Below are 20,030 nucleotides of genomic sequence, written 5' to 3' on the forward strand. Positions count from 1 at the left end.
GAAACAGGGCAAATAGTACAAATAGTATGTGCTTGGTTGGCAGGTGTTTATGTATCCACGACTTCACAAATTACTGATGCCTCACAAAGATCAGACTTAAATCCTGGGAACAAACTTCACAGCATATTGCCATCCCATCTTCCCAAAAGGAACAAGAGTAAGCAAATCATTGAGAGATTGTGAAATCAGTGCTCTACTGGCTTATTGACTGTATTCTTTGTCCAACCCTGGCAGTTATGATCCAATACGGAATACAATGACAAAGGTCTGTTAGATAATGGAACAATTTATACAGTTCGTAGATGGAGATAGGTAGGGATATCATCTCCCCAATAAATCAGGGGTTTAAACGCATAATTTGACTCATAAACCCTGCGTTTAATTTAATAGCGCTAGGACCCAAAGGAATCCTTGTCGCTCGCTCTCTCTCCAGCAGTGCGTTAGTTTGGATGATTGCAGTTTGTCCTGCTGTAGTTCTGACTGAGCTGGGAAGTCTCCAGACGAAGGATGTGGGAGAATAGGCAAGGGTTCTCTGCAGTAGATATGTGTCTCGGTTAGACAGTATATACATCTGTTTGTCAATTTCTGGATCCTCTACTGCACCCAATACGTTACCGTTTTCAACCGTTTTGTTCATTTTAATTTATATTTGCGTTTGATTTATAAAAATTGCCGCTGCTGCTGGGATTATGAGATTGATTTGCTCAATCTCATCTGCGAGAAAGCATCAATCTGCACGTCCTCATCAAATCGTGTTCTGTTCTTCGAATTGTGGTTTTTAAAGAAATTGGGCCAACTTGTTTTGGATTTTGAATGGTTCTGCTTCTACTGGTTCTTTTTCCACCTATCTCTCAAATTATACGGGTTTCGTAACGGAACTGTATCTAATTTGTGGTTAATTCATTTGAAGATCACGTCGTGACACGTAGATTGTCATTGGCGTTCCTGTTTTGTGGCTTTTTGAAACAATAGGTGTTTTGAAGTATCTGGGTGGATCATATTTTTAATAGACCAGGACAAGACACCAAGTGCTGTTGTCATAATTCAAAACAAGATTTTAAAAAGATAAGCACACGAAGGTCTGTGAATGAGATTGTTACACATATAGTTATCGTAAAACTGGCATTGTTAACGTCTCTGAGAGACTGACAATAGGGCTATACCGAATTGATTGGTAAATACTATACCGTAGGTGGTATTTTTATTTTTATTTTATTTATTTTTAACAAATATATATATATATATATTTTTTACAACAAAAATGTCCCATAGTATCCGGAGTATCGAACTGGAACACTTTGAGGAGCGGGACAAGGCACACAGGTCGTACAGGGGCGCCGGTACCGGGTCCGGGTCGGGGTCCAGAGGGAACGGGCTGATTCCAAGTCCAGCTCACAGTGCCCACTGCAGCTTTTACCGTACCCGTACTCTCAAAGCGCTCAGCTCAGAGAAGAAAGCCAAAAAAGTTCGATTTTACAAAAACGGAGATAAGTATTTCAAGGGACTAATTTACGCTGTGTCCAGTGACCGCTTCAGGTCTTTCGATGCCCTGCTCATGGAGCTTACCAGGTCCCTTTCTGACAATGTTAACCTGCCGCAAGGAGTCCGGATCATATATACAGTTGATGGAACCAGGAAGATCTCAAGTATGGAAGAGTTGGTAGAAGGTAAGAACATATGCACAGTTTTTTTTTTAAAACACACCTCCAAAATAAACAGTCAGCTCAGAATGAAATAGAGCATGAGAAATCCACGTGTTTTTGTGCTGTACTTTTTTTGTGAAAGAGTGGCATATGGAAAGTTAAGGTTAAACTTGTGTCGGTTGCCTAGATGTCAATTGGAAATTAACGGTATGATGAAAATGATAATGACATATCAATAGTAGCCACATTTTAATGTTACTGTGGAAAATAATGGGGAGTAATAATTTAGGTCTATCTTCTAGTGGTCTAATGCCTAAAATAATCAGTCTTTCAATATGGGCAGTCTCTTTCATGAGAGCTCCATTAAAATATTATTAAAAACAGCAGTCTTGATGGATGACATCCATACTATTGGTTTAAATTTGATTTTTTACATATATTATATATATATATATATATATATATATATATATATATATATATATATATGTATTATTGCAAATTAGCCAATTAACTTTATCAACTTGGTGTTTGCCATGTAAAACCTGGAAATGAATACCATTATTAGATGCCTCTTTATCAATATGGTTTGAGTGTGTTTGCAGATGTGGTTCCAGTTTATACGTTTATATTATGAATGTGAGCTGCACATCTGTCATGGTGTGTGAGTGTGGGGGGTGGGAGGCATAATGAGCTCTTAGTCACAGAAGGGGGTGGCGTGACAGGCCATTTCCAGCCTACTTCAATATGCCAAACCTGATATCTGAATGAGTGTTCAGACAGGTGCATTCATTTCACACACAGATTGCTGGTCTGCATGCATCTCATCATCCTGTCCATTTGATACAAAAGGGAAGGGATTGTCTGTCAAGGATGTTTTTTCTTATATGCAGTATATTATGAATATGATAATAAAGTAATCATTTGGCTAATATGGGATTCATATACACCAGAAAAACATGTGTCCAAGTTAAATTGTGAGTCATCGTTTTCATATTGCTGATTCATACATAACAAAAGGAATTAATAACCTACTTGAACTGTTGAAATCTATTTAACAATTTACAGGAAGGGATGACTGCTAAACACCAAGATTTATGACAATGGTTTACAGTACTGCACGGTAACCCACACCACAGCCACCCTTTCCACTTCTACTCTGCAACTTTAATTTATTTTCTGACCTTTAATTTATTTTCTGTCAAGTCAGACAGATTCTGTTTGATTTAGGTCAGTGCCCTGCAAAATAAATAAATAAATAAATAAATAAATAAAACCCAATATGAGACAGTGATTATTTTCACTTGATTTTATGGCTTGTGCTTAGAGTAGATACATTTTAATCTCTTCTCATTCCCCTCCTAGTGATGCATATTCCCACCAATGGGGATATAGTGGAGGCGGGTGAACACAGAAAAATGCCACACTTTAATGTATCTAGATCAGTGGATCCCTTTGGATTTGGTTTGGATTTTTCCCACAGACCACTTGCCACACATTTTTTCACAACAGCATTTTGAAACTAGTTTTTATGTGTATATGTATAAGTACAAGTAGAAAGTAAAGTCTTTATATAACGTACCTAACTTAATGAGATTCCTGGGCTTGAATCTTCACTACCAGGTCATCGTATTGAAAGTTGCTGATGGCAAAAGATCCTATTTCTTTTGTTGAATTTTTTTTTTTAACATTCTGAATGCTTTGTAGATAAATGACGTCTCAACTTTGCAGGTTTAAGAGTTTTCTTTGACAAAACCTACTGACAAAGAATGCACTAGGGCTTGGGTCGTCCTCAGATCAACTGTTACCTCGTGTAACAAATTAATCTATCAATTTTGCATTTATTATTTGCCAACATCACTCGATGTACATATAAAAAACACCAGCATACGAAGACGAGGTGGGTGTGAAGCAATTTGAAAAATGAAATGATTGGAGGGTACAGGATGTTACGTATCACTTCTTGGTGGGCTGTGATGTGTAAATTAAACAGGGTTGGTGGCGCACAGTCGATAGGATTTATAGCATTTTAGATTAAATAGAGCAGACTACACATTATTTCCAGAAGTGTTAATAGAATTTCCTTTTGGCAATGTCTTGTGGGGTATTAAACCTGTCTGAAAAAACCCATATAATAACAAGGAGCTGAAATCGATCTTTCACACAACACCACAGTTCGCAAGCTACAATAGCCTCTTTTTTTCACATTAACTTCTGTTACTATATGCTGTTAATCTATCCAAAAACGTGTGGAACTAGTTGGTATATTGCCATATCCCTGGGAACACTTTAGCACATATTTTATATTGTTGAAAATAAAAAGTACATAAAATGTGTTTTTTTTTTTTTTAATTTAATTTTTTATTTAGTCATTCCAACCGAGTTAGGAATATTCAATGCAGTGCGCTATTTTTATGCAGAGTGAAAAGACTGGGAGAGCCAGATCACGTTTTTCCCTGAACAGTGAACACAAACCGTAGAATGAGCAGATCACAAAGATGTGCATTTACTTGAATTTTGACAAGACAAATGTGCCTTCATAATGTGTAAACAGTTATTTAGTTAGTATTTGTTTCACATTAGAAAGTGGTTTCAGTTAATGGCGGCTTTGAAGGTGATGCTTGGTAAAGGGAGCTGTAATATATATATATATATATATATATATATATATATATATATATATATATATCTATATCTATATCAGGGATCCTAGTTTTCCGTAATAAAAAAAAAATAAAAAAACTAAATTCTCGGATTTAAAAATAAATAAATAAAATAAATAAATAAATAAATAAATAAATAAATAAATAAATAAATAAAGTAAATCTGTGTTATTCCGCAATTAAAATAAAAGGCTAAACTACTGCGGAACAGCGAGGATGGAGAGTTCGGGTTTACCCAGTGGAAGTGGGTTGTCGAGGATTTGTGGCACACTCTACAACCCGGTTTCTCAGAGACGTCGGATTCAGTGGCCAAGAGTTGCGTCGCACAGTGAAGAACTTATCTGAAGCAGCAGAGAGGAGCAGCAACTGGCTGTGGTTGAGACGGAAAGATTCTGGCTGGGGACAGGTAAGTAAGCTGGGCTGAGTTGAGTGGGGGACGGAGGGGGGTGATGCTGGGACGCCAGAATCACCGTCGAGCCCTCTTGAGGTGTCGTGGGCTAGTCGACGAAACACTGAGGATGGAAGGTGCCCACTTGAAAACCCCAGAGATGTACCCTACTTAGCTCAATCCAGACGGTTGTCATGCTGATGCGCTGGGGAGGCCGCACTTTGGTTGATCCCCGGAGCCAGCATCGCAGCCGTTGTGTGTGCTGATGCGCCAGGGAGGCAAAATAAGCTGATCCCTGGAGCCAGCATTACACTTCAGCCATTAACACCAGACAGAAGGATATCTACATCATCATATGGAAGGAAACGTAAATGGATGGAGACGCATATGGATCACATTAGTTTACTGTAAAGCTACGTCTTAGTTGGTGCTTATCTTGGCGAGAGCCGAGTTCAAATCAGCATGAAGTTTTAACATCTACTCTCGTGTAATGGAAATCACAGACGGACCACAGGTTGGGAACCTCTGATCTAGAGAACTGCTTATTAACTGCTGGAGATAAGCCTGTGTGGCAAAGGGGTTTGCAGTGCGCAGGTGTAGTGGTGATGTGATTATGAAACAGAAGACAGACAACAAAGTTCACCATCCGAACAGGTTTTATTTTATAATCCTGACCTGGTGACCACAAAAAATAATCCCAGACAGCAATGTGTATTGCACTGTCTAAACAACGGGTTGCAGTCCCGAAATAATACACAGTTCAAAAGAATAAACACAGTAGAACACACACAAAGACACACACACACGATCACAAGTCCAGAGTGAGTGCTAAAGTGCTTGTGGTGAAATTAAGTGTTGTCCGGGTTTAGTGCTGGCCTTAAGCGACAGCTCCGGATCGTGTTAGTCATCTAATAAGAACAAACAAGTAGATTTTAGACATGACAAAACAAGCAAAACACAAGGTAATTCACAGTACTCCTTTCGCAGTTCAGCTTAACCATAAAAAAGGAACAGATCACCTTGCTACGTCCCCTTTTGTACCATCAGTCACGCCCCCTTGGTTGGCGAGTGCAACCGTTTCTCCTCCAATCCGAGGTTGCCACATCGCTTCCCTTCCGGGTCGATGACTTGGTATACCGTAGCTCTGCCTTTCTAGATTGGCAACTTCCACCTAACCCTGGGAATTAATTGTCAGGCCATCCAGTCCAGGGCACTCTGTTCCCATTACACTGCGCCCTCACAGGTCGGGAGGGAGATTTTTAACCAAGATTAATTCTTTCTATTATTCTGTCTATCTGGATGTTACATTTACATTTGCACATATTGCTATTTAGCCCTGTAGACATTAGTACTGCATGTTGTGCAGCATTATGCCTCAAATGTAGGGTTTTCTGTATGCTAAGTGCCCGAAACTTTAGGTAGATTGCTGTGAGCGAAATTATAGAATAATGATAATAGTGTTGGGACAAATTTCCGAATATTCGAACAAATATTTTTTGACATGTATTCAGATACAAAAATCAGATGTTCGTATTCGCTACAAATGACAAAAATGAGGTCACAGACTGCTGAGATGCTTTAGGATTGTTTCAATAAATGTAGACTAAAATAAAGAAATGCTTGAAGTCGTACTGTATTTGTAAAGCATTAACCTAAAGGTTTTATGAATAATGCCCATTGTTTCAGGATTGCTGACCTGTTTAGTGTTACAGTATACACAGCAGTACTTCATGCTATAGTACTGCATTGACTCTGTCTACCACACAACACAAAAGCAGTTGGTGGCCTTCTTCTGGCCATTCTATATATCTTGTCTCCTTATGTCCAAAATACATATTTTTGCTTGGTGTGTCAGGTGATAACGGCATAAAGACTGAATTCAGGGGCAATGCTGATGATTGGGCAAAGACCCCAAGAAGACGCAAAGAGACTAAACACTTTTAAAATCAATGACAAAGAAGCACAGGGGCAACAGATTTCAAGGTAACCAGAATCAAAATAAATTCATCTTGCCATCTTTCTGATGTAAATTCAGTTTCCTTTGAGAGATTTGTTTGAGGCCAAATACATTTATTACAGGGTTCCACTGCAAACTAGATCTTTTTAGATTAGGTTATGCTTTTTGATGGGCAAATCTATTATTAGGGCTTACATACTTTAATATTATCCTTAGTATGCATACGTACATTTAAATGAAAGTACCAATATTACCTATGCGTAATGCATTTGTGTTTCTTGATTATGAACCAATATAATTGCCATATAGAGGTCATGGTAAGAAGTTTAGTCATGGAGACCGCGTGCTTTGAGATATTGGGCTCGGTGTACTGTATCATTGATTTTTCTTTCGTATCTTGACTTTTCTTAGATTTTTGTGACTTCGTAGATCTACCCGTGATGTACTAAAGTCATTTTCACTTCCGTAACTTAGTTTCTTCCCTTCTGGGGTAGTTTAGCTACGAATTTAGCTACGACTGTTAGTTTCAAACTACTTTCGTATGCAAATGTACAAATCTCATTATAATATCGAAGTTTCGCGCTTACCCTTGTATTATCATTTTCTCATGATTTACGACGGTTTGCGCCTGTTATTTTACACATGCCTCTCACAGGTGTAGATTAAGCTAGCTGTTTAAACATTTACAGGTATATATACACACACACACACACACACAGGCTAACTTCACTATAACGAAATCCTCATGGGACCTGGAGAAATGTTTGTTATATCAGGGTGTTCACTATAATAAGGTTTGGCTTTTTTCTGTATCAGAATAATAACAAAACCTTCAAATTTGAATTGAACATCAATATATAGTACTTTTATGAAGATTCCTTCACATTGATCAACATTTAAATGGTACTGTGACAAGGTAACCGCATTGCAAGACAGACATGAGAGTTGCAGAGTTGAAACGGGAGCACAGGGGCACAGGATTTATCAAACACAAAACTGAAAGTAAACAAACGGGTCATGTGACGCTACCAACGGTGGTAACACACAGAGGACATACAGAAGACTGTACAAAAAGCAAAATAAAACATAGTATAAAAACTACAAATAAAAGGTGCCACACAGGGCACGAGGCGTCCAGCTCTAGGAACCTGCTATACCTCATTGAGGACCGGCATAGCCAATTACTCGCTGCCCGTCCTCTCAACCAAACTAGCAGGCAGCGAGTCTCAAGTCTCTTTTCTTTTTCACCGGTGCCATAGTTGCATCAAGGTCGGAGTCTGCAAAAGCCATAGCTTGATCCTATTATATCTGCCTATTACTTCGTCTGGTTCACTATTATACCACTCATTTATGTTTGCCAGAAGGAAGTTCTAAATCTTGACTTTCACTGTTGCAAATCTATTTATAATGAGATGCAAATTCTGATCTCCCCTGCATAATGAGCAGTAAAGGCTTAACAGTATTATAGGAATGGTCCTAGTTGATTGCCTAATTGAAAAGCAGTTCTGCATCCACATTGTCCCTTACTATATGAGTCATAACAGTATCACCCGAAAAAGCATTACATTTGTTCTTGCTGTCGTAATAATATATTGCCTCAATTTGATGCTTTCTTCACAATACTGTGTTGCTGCTTGATGCTGATGTTTGCTCCTGCACCAAATTGATTTTTGTGTGGAAGTTTAATTTGAGGATTGAAAAAATAAATAGTATGGTCTACAATAGGAGCATCATCTTATTCATCCACACAGATGTCATGAAACACAATGTTTAATTACTGAAGAGTTGTTCCAAATTCTGGTATAGTATAGTATATATACTGATGCACAAAAGAAACGCAACACTCAGGTCTAATGGATTTAATCAAATATTTTAAACATAGATATCAAACAAAATCACAGAACATTTGAAAAAAAAATACAGATCAAAGAATCATGGTAACTTTTCAGTCTGAAACGTGACACACTGTCAAAATGAAAACATTACAAAGTTAGTATCGGGTATGACCGCCCTGTGCATTAACACATACTTGGCAGCGTTGACGCATTGACCTGATCAGCCTCTGGATAGACTGCTGTGGAATTTTCCGCCACTCTTCTTGTGCAGCTGCAGCCAGCTGGCGAAGGCTGGCTGGTCGCAGTTGTCTTCTGTGGATGGCATTGGCGATTTGGTCCCACAGGTGTTCTGCAGCAGTGTAGAGTAGTGGTTAGGGCTCTGGACTCTTGACTGGAGGGTCGTGGGTTCAATCCCAGGTGGGGGGGCAGTGCTGCTGTACCCTTGAGCAAGGTACTTTACCTAGATTGCTCCAGTGACCCAACTGTATAAATGGGTAATTGTATGTAAAAATAATGTGATATCTTGTAACAATTGTAAGTCGCCCTGGACAAGGGCGTCTACTAAGAAATAAATAATAATAATAATAATAATAATAATAATAATAATAATAATAATAATAATAATAATGGACTCAGGTCAAGAGAAAAAGCTGGCCATGGCAAGACCTCGACATTGTTTTCTTGAAGTCGTGCAATTGTAATCCTAGCACTGTGTGGTCTTGCACTGTCCTGCTCAACACTTCCAGATTGGCTTGCAGGAATGGAAAAACTGTTGCCTCAAGGACTTTGTCAATGTATCGCTGAGCAGTAAGGTTGCCCTCAGTCTGCACTAAAGGCGTTCTTATGTTACAGGAGATTCCTCCCCACATCATCACACTTCCACCGCCCCACCGGTTGGCATGAACAACGAAACAGTCAGCATAATGGTCCTGAGCTGGTGTGGTGGGCTTCTGCCTTCCAGGACGTGGCCTGTCCCTCACACAGCTGGTTTCTCTGGACTAGTCTGCTGATTGTTAAGCAGAACATGTCATTCTCCAGGCAATTTTAACTCAACTCAAATACCAAACACCGAGCACCTGGCTTTTTTATGAGCTCAGTATTTTTGTTATCCCAAGGAACAATACTACTCCAACAATCATCAAACCTATCTGCACTATTTAAAATGTAAATAACATTATGTATGTGCCCAGTGAGCTATTGATGTAAAAGTTAGACTGTTGTGTTTTCATTGTGCTTCAGTATATATGTACAGGGGATGGAAACATAATTGGAAATATAAACACCTGCTGTAACAATGTTAGTAGGAAGTTGGGACACCATGGGCAGCATTGCCTAAATATTGGTGCAAATACAGTACAGTAAGTCTGTTTTCTATCAGTTGAGTAACATTATGACATTATTGGGACCTACAATAAGGGAGATCAAAAATGTGTGCCACATGCTCTTCAAACCAAATAGTTCTAAGCGACAACTTGTGCTGTGTTGACAGGGGCATTGTCGTCCTGAAACCATCCATCTCCAGTAGGGAATTGTTTGATCTTGTATGGCAATATCCTCAATTGAAAGCATACAGTGCTGTAGCTCTTTTTTAAGTTAAAATGATGCCTATTACAGGGCTTGAAATGAACTTTTCCATGCACTAGCCACCATGGCTAATGGATGGAAAATATCCACCGACCACACAGACATTTTACCAGCCAGCACCGTTCCGGGGGGGGGGGCGGCGACAAAAGATAATGCAAAAACAAGCAACGTTTATGAGCAGTCTCAACAGGGTCTGAAACAATCTGCCTCATGAGTGAAGATATAGCTTCTGAGATGCGTTGGGCATCTACCCTCTCCACAGACTGCATGAGCACAAACTGCACAGTCACCAGCCCTTTCTGGCAGAATCATACATATACTAGCTCCTCTTCTATGACAGCACTATCTGTTGAACCATCTGACATCACTGACAGGAACTTTGCACCTTTTATTTTCTCTTGCAGCTGCCTTCTTTCTACCGCAGGAATGTAGTGCATAAATACTCTTGCTTGTTTGTCATTCCTAGATTTAGCCCAGTCTGTTCATCGACCCTATATTAAAAATAATTTAAATAATTAAGCATAACTCGCTATGTTTTTTCAAGATTTAAAACAAGTCTGTTCAAGATACAATTGATTCTAGTAAATTCATGTTAAATACCAAGTAAGAGTTTGCTTTATTTAACAGGGTTGCATTATACTTTACTGGCAATCCTTTGAATCCCTTTTTTAGAATCCCTTTTTTTGTAGCACGCAAAATATTATTATTATTATTACAGAAAATATTGGACGTGCTATGCTATATTTAAGAGATCTTGTAGCACAGTAATAGTAGTAGTACTACTACTACTACTACTAATAATAATAATAATAATAATAATAATAATAATAATAATAATAATAATAATAATAACAACAACAGCGTGTTGGACCTGGGGCACTTCGTAATGTACAGTGTGTTTAAAACAGCAGTCGTATTAAAATTTAAACTTCACCGGTTACACTTTCAGTGAGGTTAAAATACTTACAAGTTGATTGCATTTGTTCAGCAGTTGATACCCATGCGTTCTCCTTTTTCATCTGATCTATATAATCCGCTCTATCGACTGCATATACGCATGTATAAACAGTGAGCAGCTTCTAGACAAACAACCGGTCATCCATTTTGGCATTGAAATAACTGTGGCGACAAGGTCAAAGTTCAGTTGCTTTGAACGGTCAGCGACTGCTTGAGCAGGGCTATTGCCGGTAGAAAGTCTAAACTGCATGGTGACACGACAATACATTCAATAAATATAATAATGTTTTCACTGTACAACCCAAAAACTAAATGTTGTAGAGACCCCTGTTATAATGTAATTCATACTTCATGCAGTACAAATAAATTAATTCATGAATAAAATTACGAGTTTATCTAACAATGATATTTTTGAGTCATTAATTGGACTTGAATTTTTTGTTTTCAACGCAAAAATTTTGACGTTATCTCAGTTTGGGATGTTACAGTCTGGACAGTATGAGCTTGTCAGTAGCCTAATATAGTCATTCACAAATCTGATCATTATTTTCTGCAGTTACCTCAAAAAATGTACAACATGGGAACAGTGATTCAAATGCTTGCTAAACTTTGTTATTATTTATTTGTTATAAAATATAATAAAATAGAATGAGTGTAAATTACAGGTTGTAAAGGTTCTAACAGAAAGTGTGTCCATAAAGAATAAGAATACTGTACCTAAAAAAATAATGCGTGTAAGACATACAGATATAATGCAACAATACAAGAAAATTCTAGTTGTTTGTCTTCATTTGGTAGATCTGTAAAACAAATATGATTACACTTACATACAATGCATTTTTTTTTTCCTCTCCTACCTCGTCTCTTCCTATCTTGCTAGCGAAACTGTCCTGAGGATCACAACTTTCGGGCTCACTATCTTGGTAGGCAAACAGAAGACCAGCAGCCTGCAGTGCAGTGTATTTTTTTGCCGAAATAATTTTTCAGCAGAAATAATTTTCAGCATTTTCAGACTCTTTCTGAACTGTTTTTGCTGTTGTGTGGTAGCGTTTTTATTTGTAAAAAGTAAATCACTGAGAGAGGCAGTGCAGCCCTAGACGTGTTTGAGGGGGTTTGTTTGGAACCTGTGTAAGTTTCCCGCGGCACTCAGTTTGACAAACTGCCTGCTATGCCCTTCACACAGAGACACTGAAAACTTACTAAGTTATTTTCTTGATCAGTTAGTTATCCAGCAAAATATTTTCCACACATATTTAAAATTAATATTTCACTTTATTGTAAATCAATCCGCAAAAAAATCTGTAAACATTACTTCAATTAATTTAGCAGTAAGCATTTTTTTTAGCAGTAACAAGTTCTTATTAACAGCGATTTACATCTAAAAAGAATGACATACGATAATATTACTACTATTGATACTTAGTTTCTGATATTTACTGATAAGTAAATATCAGAAACTAACCTCAATTCTTAAAAAACGAGACAGAGATGCTCTCTGCAAACAATTAAGATGCTTCTTTGTTTTCTTGAATACTGTGAAGCAGTCATACCAGTGCAGCACCCTTCATTCAGTTACATCGATTGATTATCCCTGAATTTCCTCTGAATCCTTTGCAACAGCTAACTTGAAAAAGTTTACATGCAGATAGTATTACATTCTGACTGCTGGGTATTCGGAAAGGGAATTAGTGTCATTAAAGCAGGCTCTGTTGAATCATTATTGCTCTACTACTGTAATGTACTTCATTCTCAGATGCTGCAGTAACACAAGAAATCCCACATGCATTACAGTGCTTCTTTAAGTTGAATCGGCAGCAGACACCCACACAGTACTGTAAATCTGCAAAAATGCCATTAATGGAATTCACTCAAACAAGCTAATTATCTCTTTTTCTCTTATTCAGCCACACTTGCTGGACTGCGTCAAATAACATTGGCAGCTGCACATGTGTATCTGTTTGAAATTCTAATGCATTTATCTGTCAGCTTGGAGATAATTGAAACATTCCCATCCCAACAAGATCCTCATGTACATCTAAAGCAAACTAGGTTTTCAGATTATTGTTTCCCCAATGGCATTATTCAGAACACCTGCATATTGAGCATATAGCCTAAATGTTGTGATTCCCTGGAGGGGCTCCAAAATAATTCATACAAACAGGAAATTTGTTAAGTGAATTCATATTATAAGAAGAAATTTACATTAAGCGACTGCTAAATTTGGCTGGTGTAGCACCAGCGAAATAATCATGGCCAATTTTAAAACAACAAAGTTATGCAGTTAACCTTGATGGAACGGGTCGATTTGTTTAACCTGAAAAAGGCTTGACGCAGTCTAAAATAAGTGACTTTTATAAACCACAGTAAATGTTAAAAAAAAAAAAAAAAAAAAAAAGTACGGTAAGAGGTTTGTTTATGTGCAAGTTTTGCACAAATGAAGGCTGACTTAAACTAAAGCAGTTTTGTAAACAGCAGAATAGTTTTTTTGTTTTTCACTTTTCGTTTAAAAAAAAAAGTGTTTGCCTGTATATATTCAACGTTTTTTTTTTAACTGCTTAAAAAAAGAATGCTGTTGAGCTTAAATTGCTTTGTGAAATAAATAGGTGGCATCGTTCAATGGGGGATAGTATTCAGCAGCGTACAAACCAAAAAAATAATAATTATGAATTAAACTTGTTCACAATTTTTTTTTTTTTTTTACTTTTTTTAAATAATAATTGTGTTTGAATAAAAAAGTAACATGTTTGTTGAAATTAGCTTGCATACAGTAATACTATGTCTGAAGAAAGGAATGAACTTAAAATAATTGTCTAGACAGATAAGGGATGTCTTGCTGAAACATACCTTGAAAGTGCAACTCATGCCCACTTTGGCTTCTACTTGAGCATGAAAGGGATTGCATACTGCACATTTTTAACATAGCTGAGAATTAACACATAAGAACATAAGAACTTAAGGAAGTTTACAAACGAGAGGAGGCCATTCAGCCCATCTTGCTCGTTTGGTTGTTAGTAGCTTATTGATTCCAGAATCTCGTCAAGCAGCTTCTTGAAGGATCCCAGGGTGTCAGCTTCAACAACATTACTGGGGAGTTGGTTCCAGACCCTCACAATTCTCTGTGTAAAAAAATTGCCTCCTATTTTCTGTTCTGAATGCCCCTTTATCTAATCTCCATTTGTGACCCCTGGTCCTTGTTTCCTTTTTCAGGTCAAAAAAGTCCCCTGGGTCGACATACCTTTTTAGGATTTTGAATGTTTGAATCAGATCGCCGCGTATTCTTCTTTGTTCAAGACTGAATAGATTCAATTCTTTTAGCCTGTCTCCATATGACATGCCTTTTAAACCCGGGATAATTCTGGTTGCTCTTTTTTGCACTCTTTCTAGAGCAGCAATATCCTTTTTGTAACGAGGTGACCACAACTGAACACAATATTCTAGGTGAGGTCTTACTAATAAGACCTCATCTAGAATATTGTGTTCAGTTCTGGTCACCTCGTTACAAAAAGGATATTGCTCTTGCAATGGAAATGGGTATTCAAAATGTAGTGGACCATACAGAAGGCTATTTATTCTTTTGAGTTTGGAGAACCAGACAAACAGAAACGAAATGTAGATCCAGTGAAATATCACTGGACTCCTCTTCAATTCCTGATCTGTATAATTTTGCGCATTGTACAAGGTGGTAATAATTCGGAATTCTAACCTATAGCATCTTTTGTTCTTTTCTCCTCTCCTGTGGGTTTTTGTAAGTAATTCCATTTTAGTGTTATGGTACATTAGCTACTGTGAAGGAGCAACCCTGAATGGTTTAAAACATTGTGATGGTGTATACTATTTACTACATGTAATATTACAGTACTCACACAGAAGCCTGCGTGCATTATTTTACCAAAGATCACAGATCATTAGCCACCATTGCCAACACTTCACAGCTATTGTTGGTGAGGCAACAGTGAGGTAACGGGACTGGCCAAACACTCCAATCCTAGTCACACAAAAAGCAGGTTTCAGAATTAGGATGTTTTGATTGCATGGCCCCATCACTTAACATTTGAACACAATGCAGCATTTTTATCATCCATATTCTGGCAATGGGGATATAGTTGAGGAAACCAGTCAAGCCATATGTCAGACATGAACTTCTTTACATGTAGTGTATTTAGGTCACAGTGGTCTTAATTTTTCATATCAGTCAACATACTGTAGCTAAGGGGCCCAGTGATGATGGACAGAAGCTGGCAAAGGCTATCTGAAGCTCAGAAGATTACACCAACTAACGCAAAGCCAAGTAATGGAAACATTCTGTAGCTTGTGAACTGGTTTATCAGTTCTCACTAAAGTACTGCAGTATTTTTATAATTAATAAGTTAAGCACTGTAGGTACTTAATTCATTTTTGTCAGTAATTTGGGTAGGATTTGTTTACAATCTTAATTACTCATGGAATACCATTTCATTTCTCTCTCCTTGTAGGGGAAAGCTACATTTGCGCCTCCAACGAGCCGTACCGCAAAGTAGACTACATGAAGAACGTGAACCCCAACTGGTCTGTAAACATCAAGGGCAGTGGGGCGCGCTCCCTCTCCTCACTGGGCTTGCTGAAGAGTGAGATGAAGGAGAGCAAAGACTTCATTAAACCCAAGCTGGTGACAGTGATTCGGGGTGGGGTCAAGCCGCGGAAAGCCGTGAGGATTCTCCTGAACAAAAAAACTGCCCACTCCTTTGATCAGGTCCTGACAGACATCACTGATGCCATCAAGCTGGACTCTGGGGTTGTGAAGAGGCTGTTTACTCTAGATGGGAAGCAGGTAAGGGTGCAAAGTTGAGGCCTGTTTTCAAGTTAGAGGTGACATTCAGCGTCAATTGTAGTACTGTACTAGTAAGTGTTGGCCAGTTATGGCTTTAAAAAAATCAGCCAGGTCTTTTTTTTTTATAACTGTTCTTCCTTCAACATTGTGTACATTTCTATTATAAAAGGGTTGGTGAACATTCTTTAACAAAACCAAGATTTCTACTGACTTTACAATATTACCCTTGTGATACTGTACTGTTACCATGTTCTAATAATCAAAAGCAGCGTTTCCTGTTCCTGCTAAACAAATTCTGAAAACTTTACTGCCCAGAACATGTACTGTATTTTCCTGATTTCTCCCCTTGAATTTCTGCTGTTAAACGTCTTGTTTCTTTCCGATATTTGTTGGACCTGAGTTTCTTCCATTTGTGTATGTTAACTTCAAGGTTACACACATTTATCTTGTTGAAAAAAAAGCTTTAAATTATTGCTGAAGTGTGTTTTAAAATAATTTCGTAACAGCTGTTCTAACAGTCACATTTTGAAGGTCGCTACTGTTTGGTTATGACAACTTAACAAATAACTTAATTGGCTGGATGAATACTGTGCAGTAGATTATACTGTAATAAAACTAAACAGTCTTTAATAAGGCTTTCAAACCAACAAATGTAAAAAGGAAGCCAGAATAATGCAACTGCAAGCAGATATTTTTTTTTTTCACATCTATATACTGTATCCAGATGTGGGGTAACTCGCTGCTTAAGTAACACGTTATTGTAATAATATTACTTTAGGCAGTAATTTTTTGTTTACCCTTTTTATTTTGCTCTGTGAGCAGTGTTTTGATTTATTTATTTTTAATAAATGCACACCCCAGGGCTTAACCCTTTGCGGTCCTATGTCGGACTAAGGTCCGACATTACAATTATTCCTTTTCGGTCAAAAAGACGTCAAGCACAGGTCTCTAGTCGTTTCTTCTCTGGAAAAAGCATAGAAAACCTTTCAATGGCCAAGTGAGACTGGTAGAAGCCGAAAAAAAAAGTAGGCGGATCTGAGCAATACACATAGTCCCTTCACCACGGACATAACACAGACATAAACAAACAAGATAGCTGCTTCTGCATCCAGCGCTCAAAGAATATCACAGACATTTGCCAGGCTTTTTGAGATGTTATAGAGATATGGAGAGGTACGAGGGCTGGCTTATGGACCCCAGCACGCCCCTGTGGCTGACAACGGAGGGGAGACACCTACTGGGGGACAGCCACCTGGATAGCCTGCAGGATTTTGGACACCTGAAGCCAGAAGTCCAGCTCAAGGGGATCAGCAGGCAGTACCCAGAGCTCATGGAAGCCTTGGAGGCCATGACGAAGGTCATGGACTGGATCTATGAGCAGCGGGAGGCGAAGCAGTCCAGGTTGGCCCGGAGCTGGACTGGGACACAGACATGGACATAGAATAAGGGGAGCCCGAGCGTCCCGTGCCCGGGAGGGGGGGCCCCCCGAGCGTCCTGCGCCCGGGAGGGGGGGGCCCCGAACGTCCCGCACCCAGGAGGGGGGAGTCCGAGCGTCCCTTGCCCAAGAGGGGGGAGCCCGAGCATTCACAGGCTCCTGAGGGAGAGCTGCACCAGTCTCCAGTGACCAAGGGAGAGCTGCACCAGTCTCCAGCGACCGAGGGTGAGTCGCTCCCACCTCCACCGCCAGAGGGAGCTGACCCGCTGCGCCCGCCTCCACTGCCAGAGGGAGCCTACCCGCTGCACCCGCCTCCACCGCCAGAGGGCGCCTACCCACTGAGCCCGCCTCCACCGCTAGAGGGAGCCCGGCGCCTGGGAGTTTTATTATTATTATTATTATTATTATTATTTATTATTATTTTATTATTATTTATTTCTTAGCAGACGCTGCTATCCAGGACGACTTACAATTGTTACAAAATATCACAGTACAAAGTCTCACATTATAAAATGAGTCCCCATGGAAATCCGAGGTAAAATTTCCTAAAATCTGCAACGAGAAAAGTGTTTTCTGCAAAATTCTGCGGCAATGACTTTTTAATGAAAAACAGTGTTAATGAGTATAAATAAATAAGAAAAATTAAGCCCCAGAAAAAAACATGTTTGCCATATTTTATGGAAGTCAAAGAAGAAGAAAAAAAAACACTAATAAAGCAACAATAAAAAAAAAACTCTTACAGCACTGACTATTGGATGCCATTTTTAAAAATATACATAAAACAACAATTCTCTTTTTTTTTTTCTTTTTTAATTTAATAATCGCCAATTGTTTTAATATTTTCTCTCAATTTGGCATATCCAAATATTTTTAGGCTCGGCTCACCAATAGAATAGCCTGGACTCGAACCGGCGACCTCCAGGCTATAGGGCGCATCCTGCACTCCACGCGGAGCGCCTTTACCAGATGCGCCACTCGGGAGCCACAACAATTCTTAAAAAAATAAATTAAAAACAGTTATGGCCAAAACATATGACTATTTATGCACATCAGTAGTAATAACATTTGCCTAGCAGAATGAGATTGTAGTTGTGCACTGGGATTCAAATTAGCATTGCTACATTTTACAAATGCAGTGTTTTACAAACGTGTACATGTTGTACAAATGTAACGGGGTATTTTTAGAAACGTGTTGTTCACCAAAATGTTTAAAATGTAATTTTAAAACGTATCCACATCAAGACAGCACATAGAAATAGTTTGGAAGCTGTGACAAGCGCTTGGAAACAGTGACAGGCGACACTGATTGGCTGATAAACTAGCTTTTTTGTTTCTTTGACCAAGGCCACAATGTGAAAGTGCTTCCATCACATACCACAAAACAAACAGGAAAGTAACGATTTAAAAAAAAAAAGAAAAAGGGGGATTTTCACAAAAATATTAAGTCATCCCAAGTAATCTGATAATATCTAATATAGTTCGCTGCCCCCTTCCTTATTGAGCATTCATATACTACACCATGTACAAAAAAACGTGTGTATTTCCATATATAATTAGAATGACATCTTTCAGGACCTGCAACATAGGGAGTACAAACAAGGTCCTAATTGTGTTTCTCTGACCTTTCACATAGGAGTAACAGAACAACGCTTAGCTTTGTTATTGCAACTAAACTATGAAATCCTTTTTGTAAAAAAAAAAATAATAATAATAATAATAATAAAAATAATAATAATAATAATAGCCTTATTTCGTTCTTCAGTAGCCACTGTTTGTCTGTCCATGGTCGTTGTCACAGTCTTCTACCGTTTTAACAGAAGCTGTGACGGTGACTTATTGGAAATACTGGACTTGCATTTTGCATTTGTGCCCTGTCTTTTGCTGTTGTATTCGGTGCTAATTTAGATTTGTTTCCGGAGCTCACCAACAGCCTTAGGAATCTCTCCATGGCTGAACTAAAGCTTGCACTGAAACCCTGCCACAATCCTCACGATACAAATAGCATGTATGCGCTCTAGTGACATGTACAGTGACAGCAGGGAGCAAATGTTTCAGTTTTGTAAAATATCACATTACAAGTTATCGCATTATAAAATATCACATTACAGAATATCATATTACAGAATATCATTATACAGATAAGAGCAGTTATGAAAGTACAATACAGTAAGATCAAATTTAATGGGCTCGTAGACACCTGACCTTCGTGTCTGGACCTATGGTCGCTGGGCCTGACTCCCAGGTCGCTGCACCTTCAGGCACAGTTGGTCGCCTGGTCTCCTGCTCCACTCCCCCTGGTTGCCCAGACGTCACTGCAGGGTCGCCTGGACTCGCACCTCTGCCTGGGGCTGCACCCGACTGGTCGCCTACCTGCGCTCCCGATGCCCCATCCACTGCTCTCATGTCCCCTGTCGCTGGGTCTCAGTCTGCTTTATCCGTTTACTGCGTTATCACCATATAGTTTGTTTTTCTGTAGACCTTTTTTTGTTTGTTTTGTTATTGTTGATTTGCTATTCGTGGTTTTATTGAATTCTACTGTTTGTATGATTTTGTCTTCATACTATAAAGTTATTGAAATACAGTACATAATGTTGATGTGCCAAAAATGAAATGCATTTATACTATAACCATTTTAAAAACCTGTTTGACGCAGTTAATAAATTAATTACCAGACATATAGTTCAAAAGTAAACAATGCAGACACAACAACTGTTTTGCAGAACAAGACGAGAAATAAACAGAACGAGCCAGATAACATGCT

General features: G+C 38.6%; 1 protein-coding gene across 6 annotated transcripts in view; it reads left to right on the forward strand.

The window, feature by feature from the left end:
- Nucleotides 1-453: 453 nt before the first annotated feature.
- LOC117408912 (serine/threonine-protein kinase DCLK2) overlaps nt 454-20,030 on the forward strand; it is a 104,893-nt gene continuing 85,316 nt past the window's right edge. For 4 of the 6 annotated variants that reach the window (XM_034014343.3, XM_034014344.3, XM_034014345.3 and 1 more), the window contains exons 1-2: nt 455-1,667; nt 15,500-15,834. In XM_034014343.3, coding sequence (XP_033870234.2) covers nt 1,262-1,667; nt 15,500-15,834 — 741 coding nt within the window. In that variant the 5' untranslated portion in view covers nt 455-1,261. Of the gene's footprint in view, nt 1,668-15,499; nt 15,835-20,030 lie in introns of all 6 variants that reach the window. The other 2 variants (XR_004545442.3, XR_009308829.1) reach the window with 1 other exon arrangement.

Source organism: Acipenser ruthenus, chromosome 2, assembly GCF_902713425.1.
Source record: "Acipenser ruthenus chromosome 2, fAciRut3.2 maternal haplotype, whole genome shotgun sequence".
In the NCBI taxonomy this organism is placed as follows: Eukaryota; Metazoa; Chordata; class Actinopteri; order Acipenseriformes; family Acipenseridae; genus Acipenser; species Acipenser ruthenus.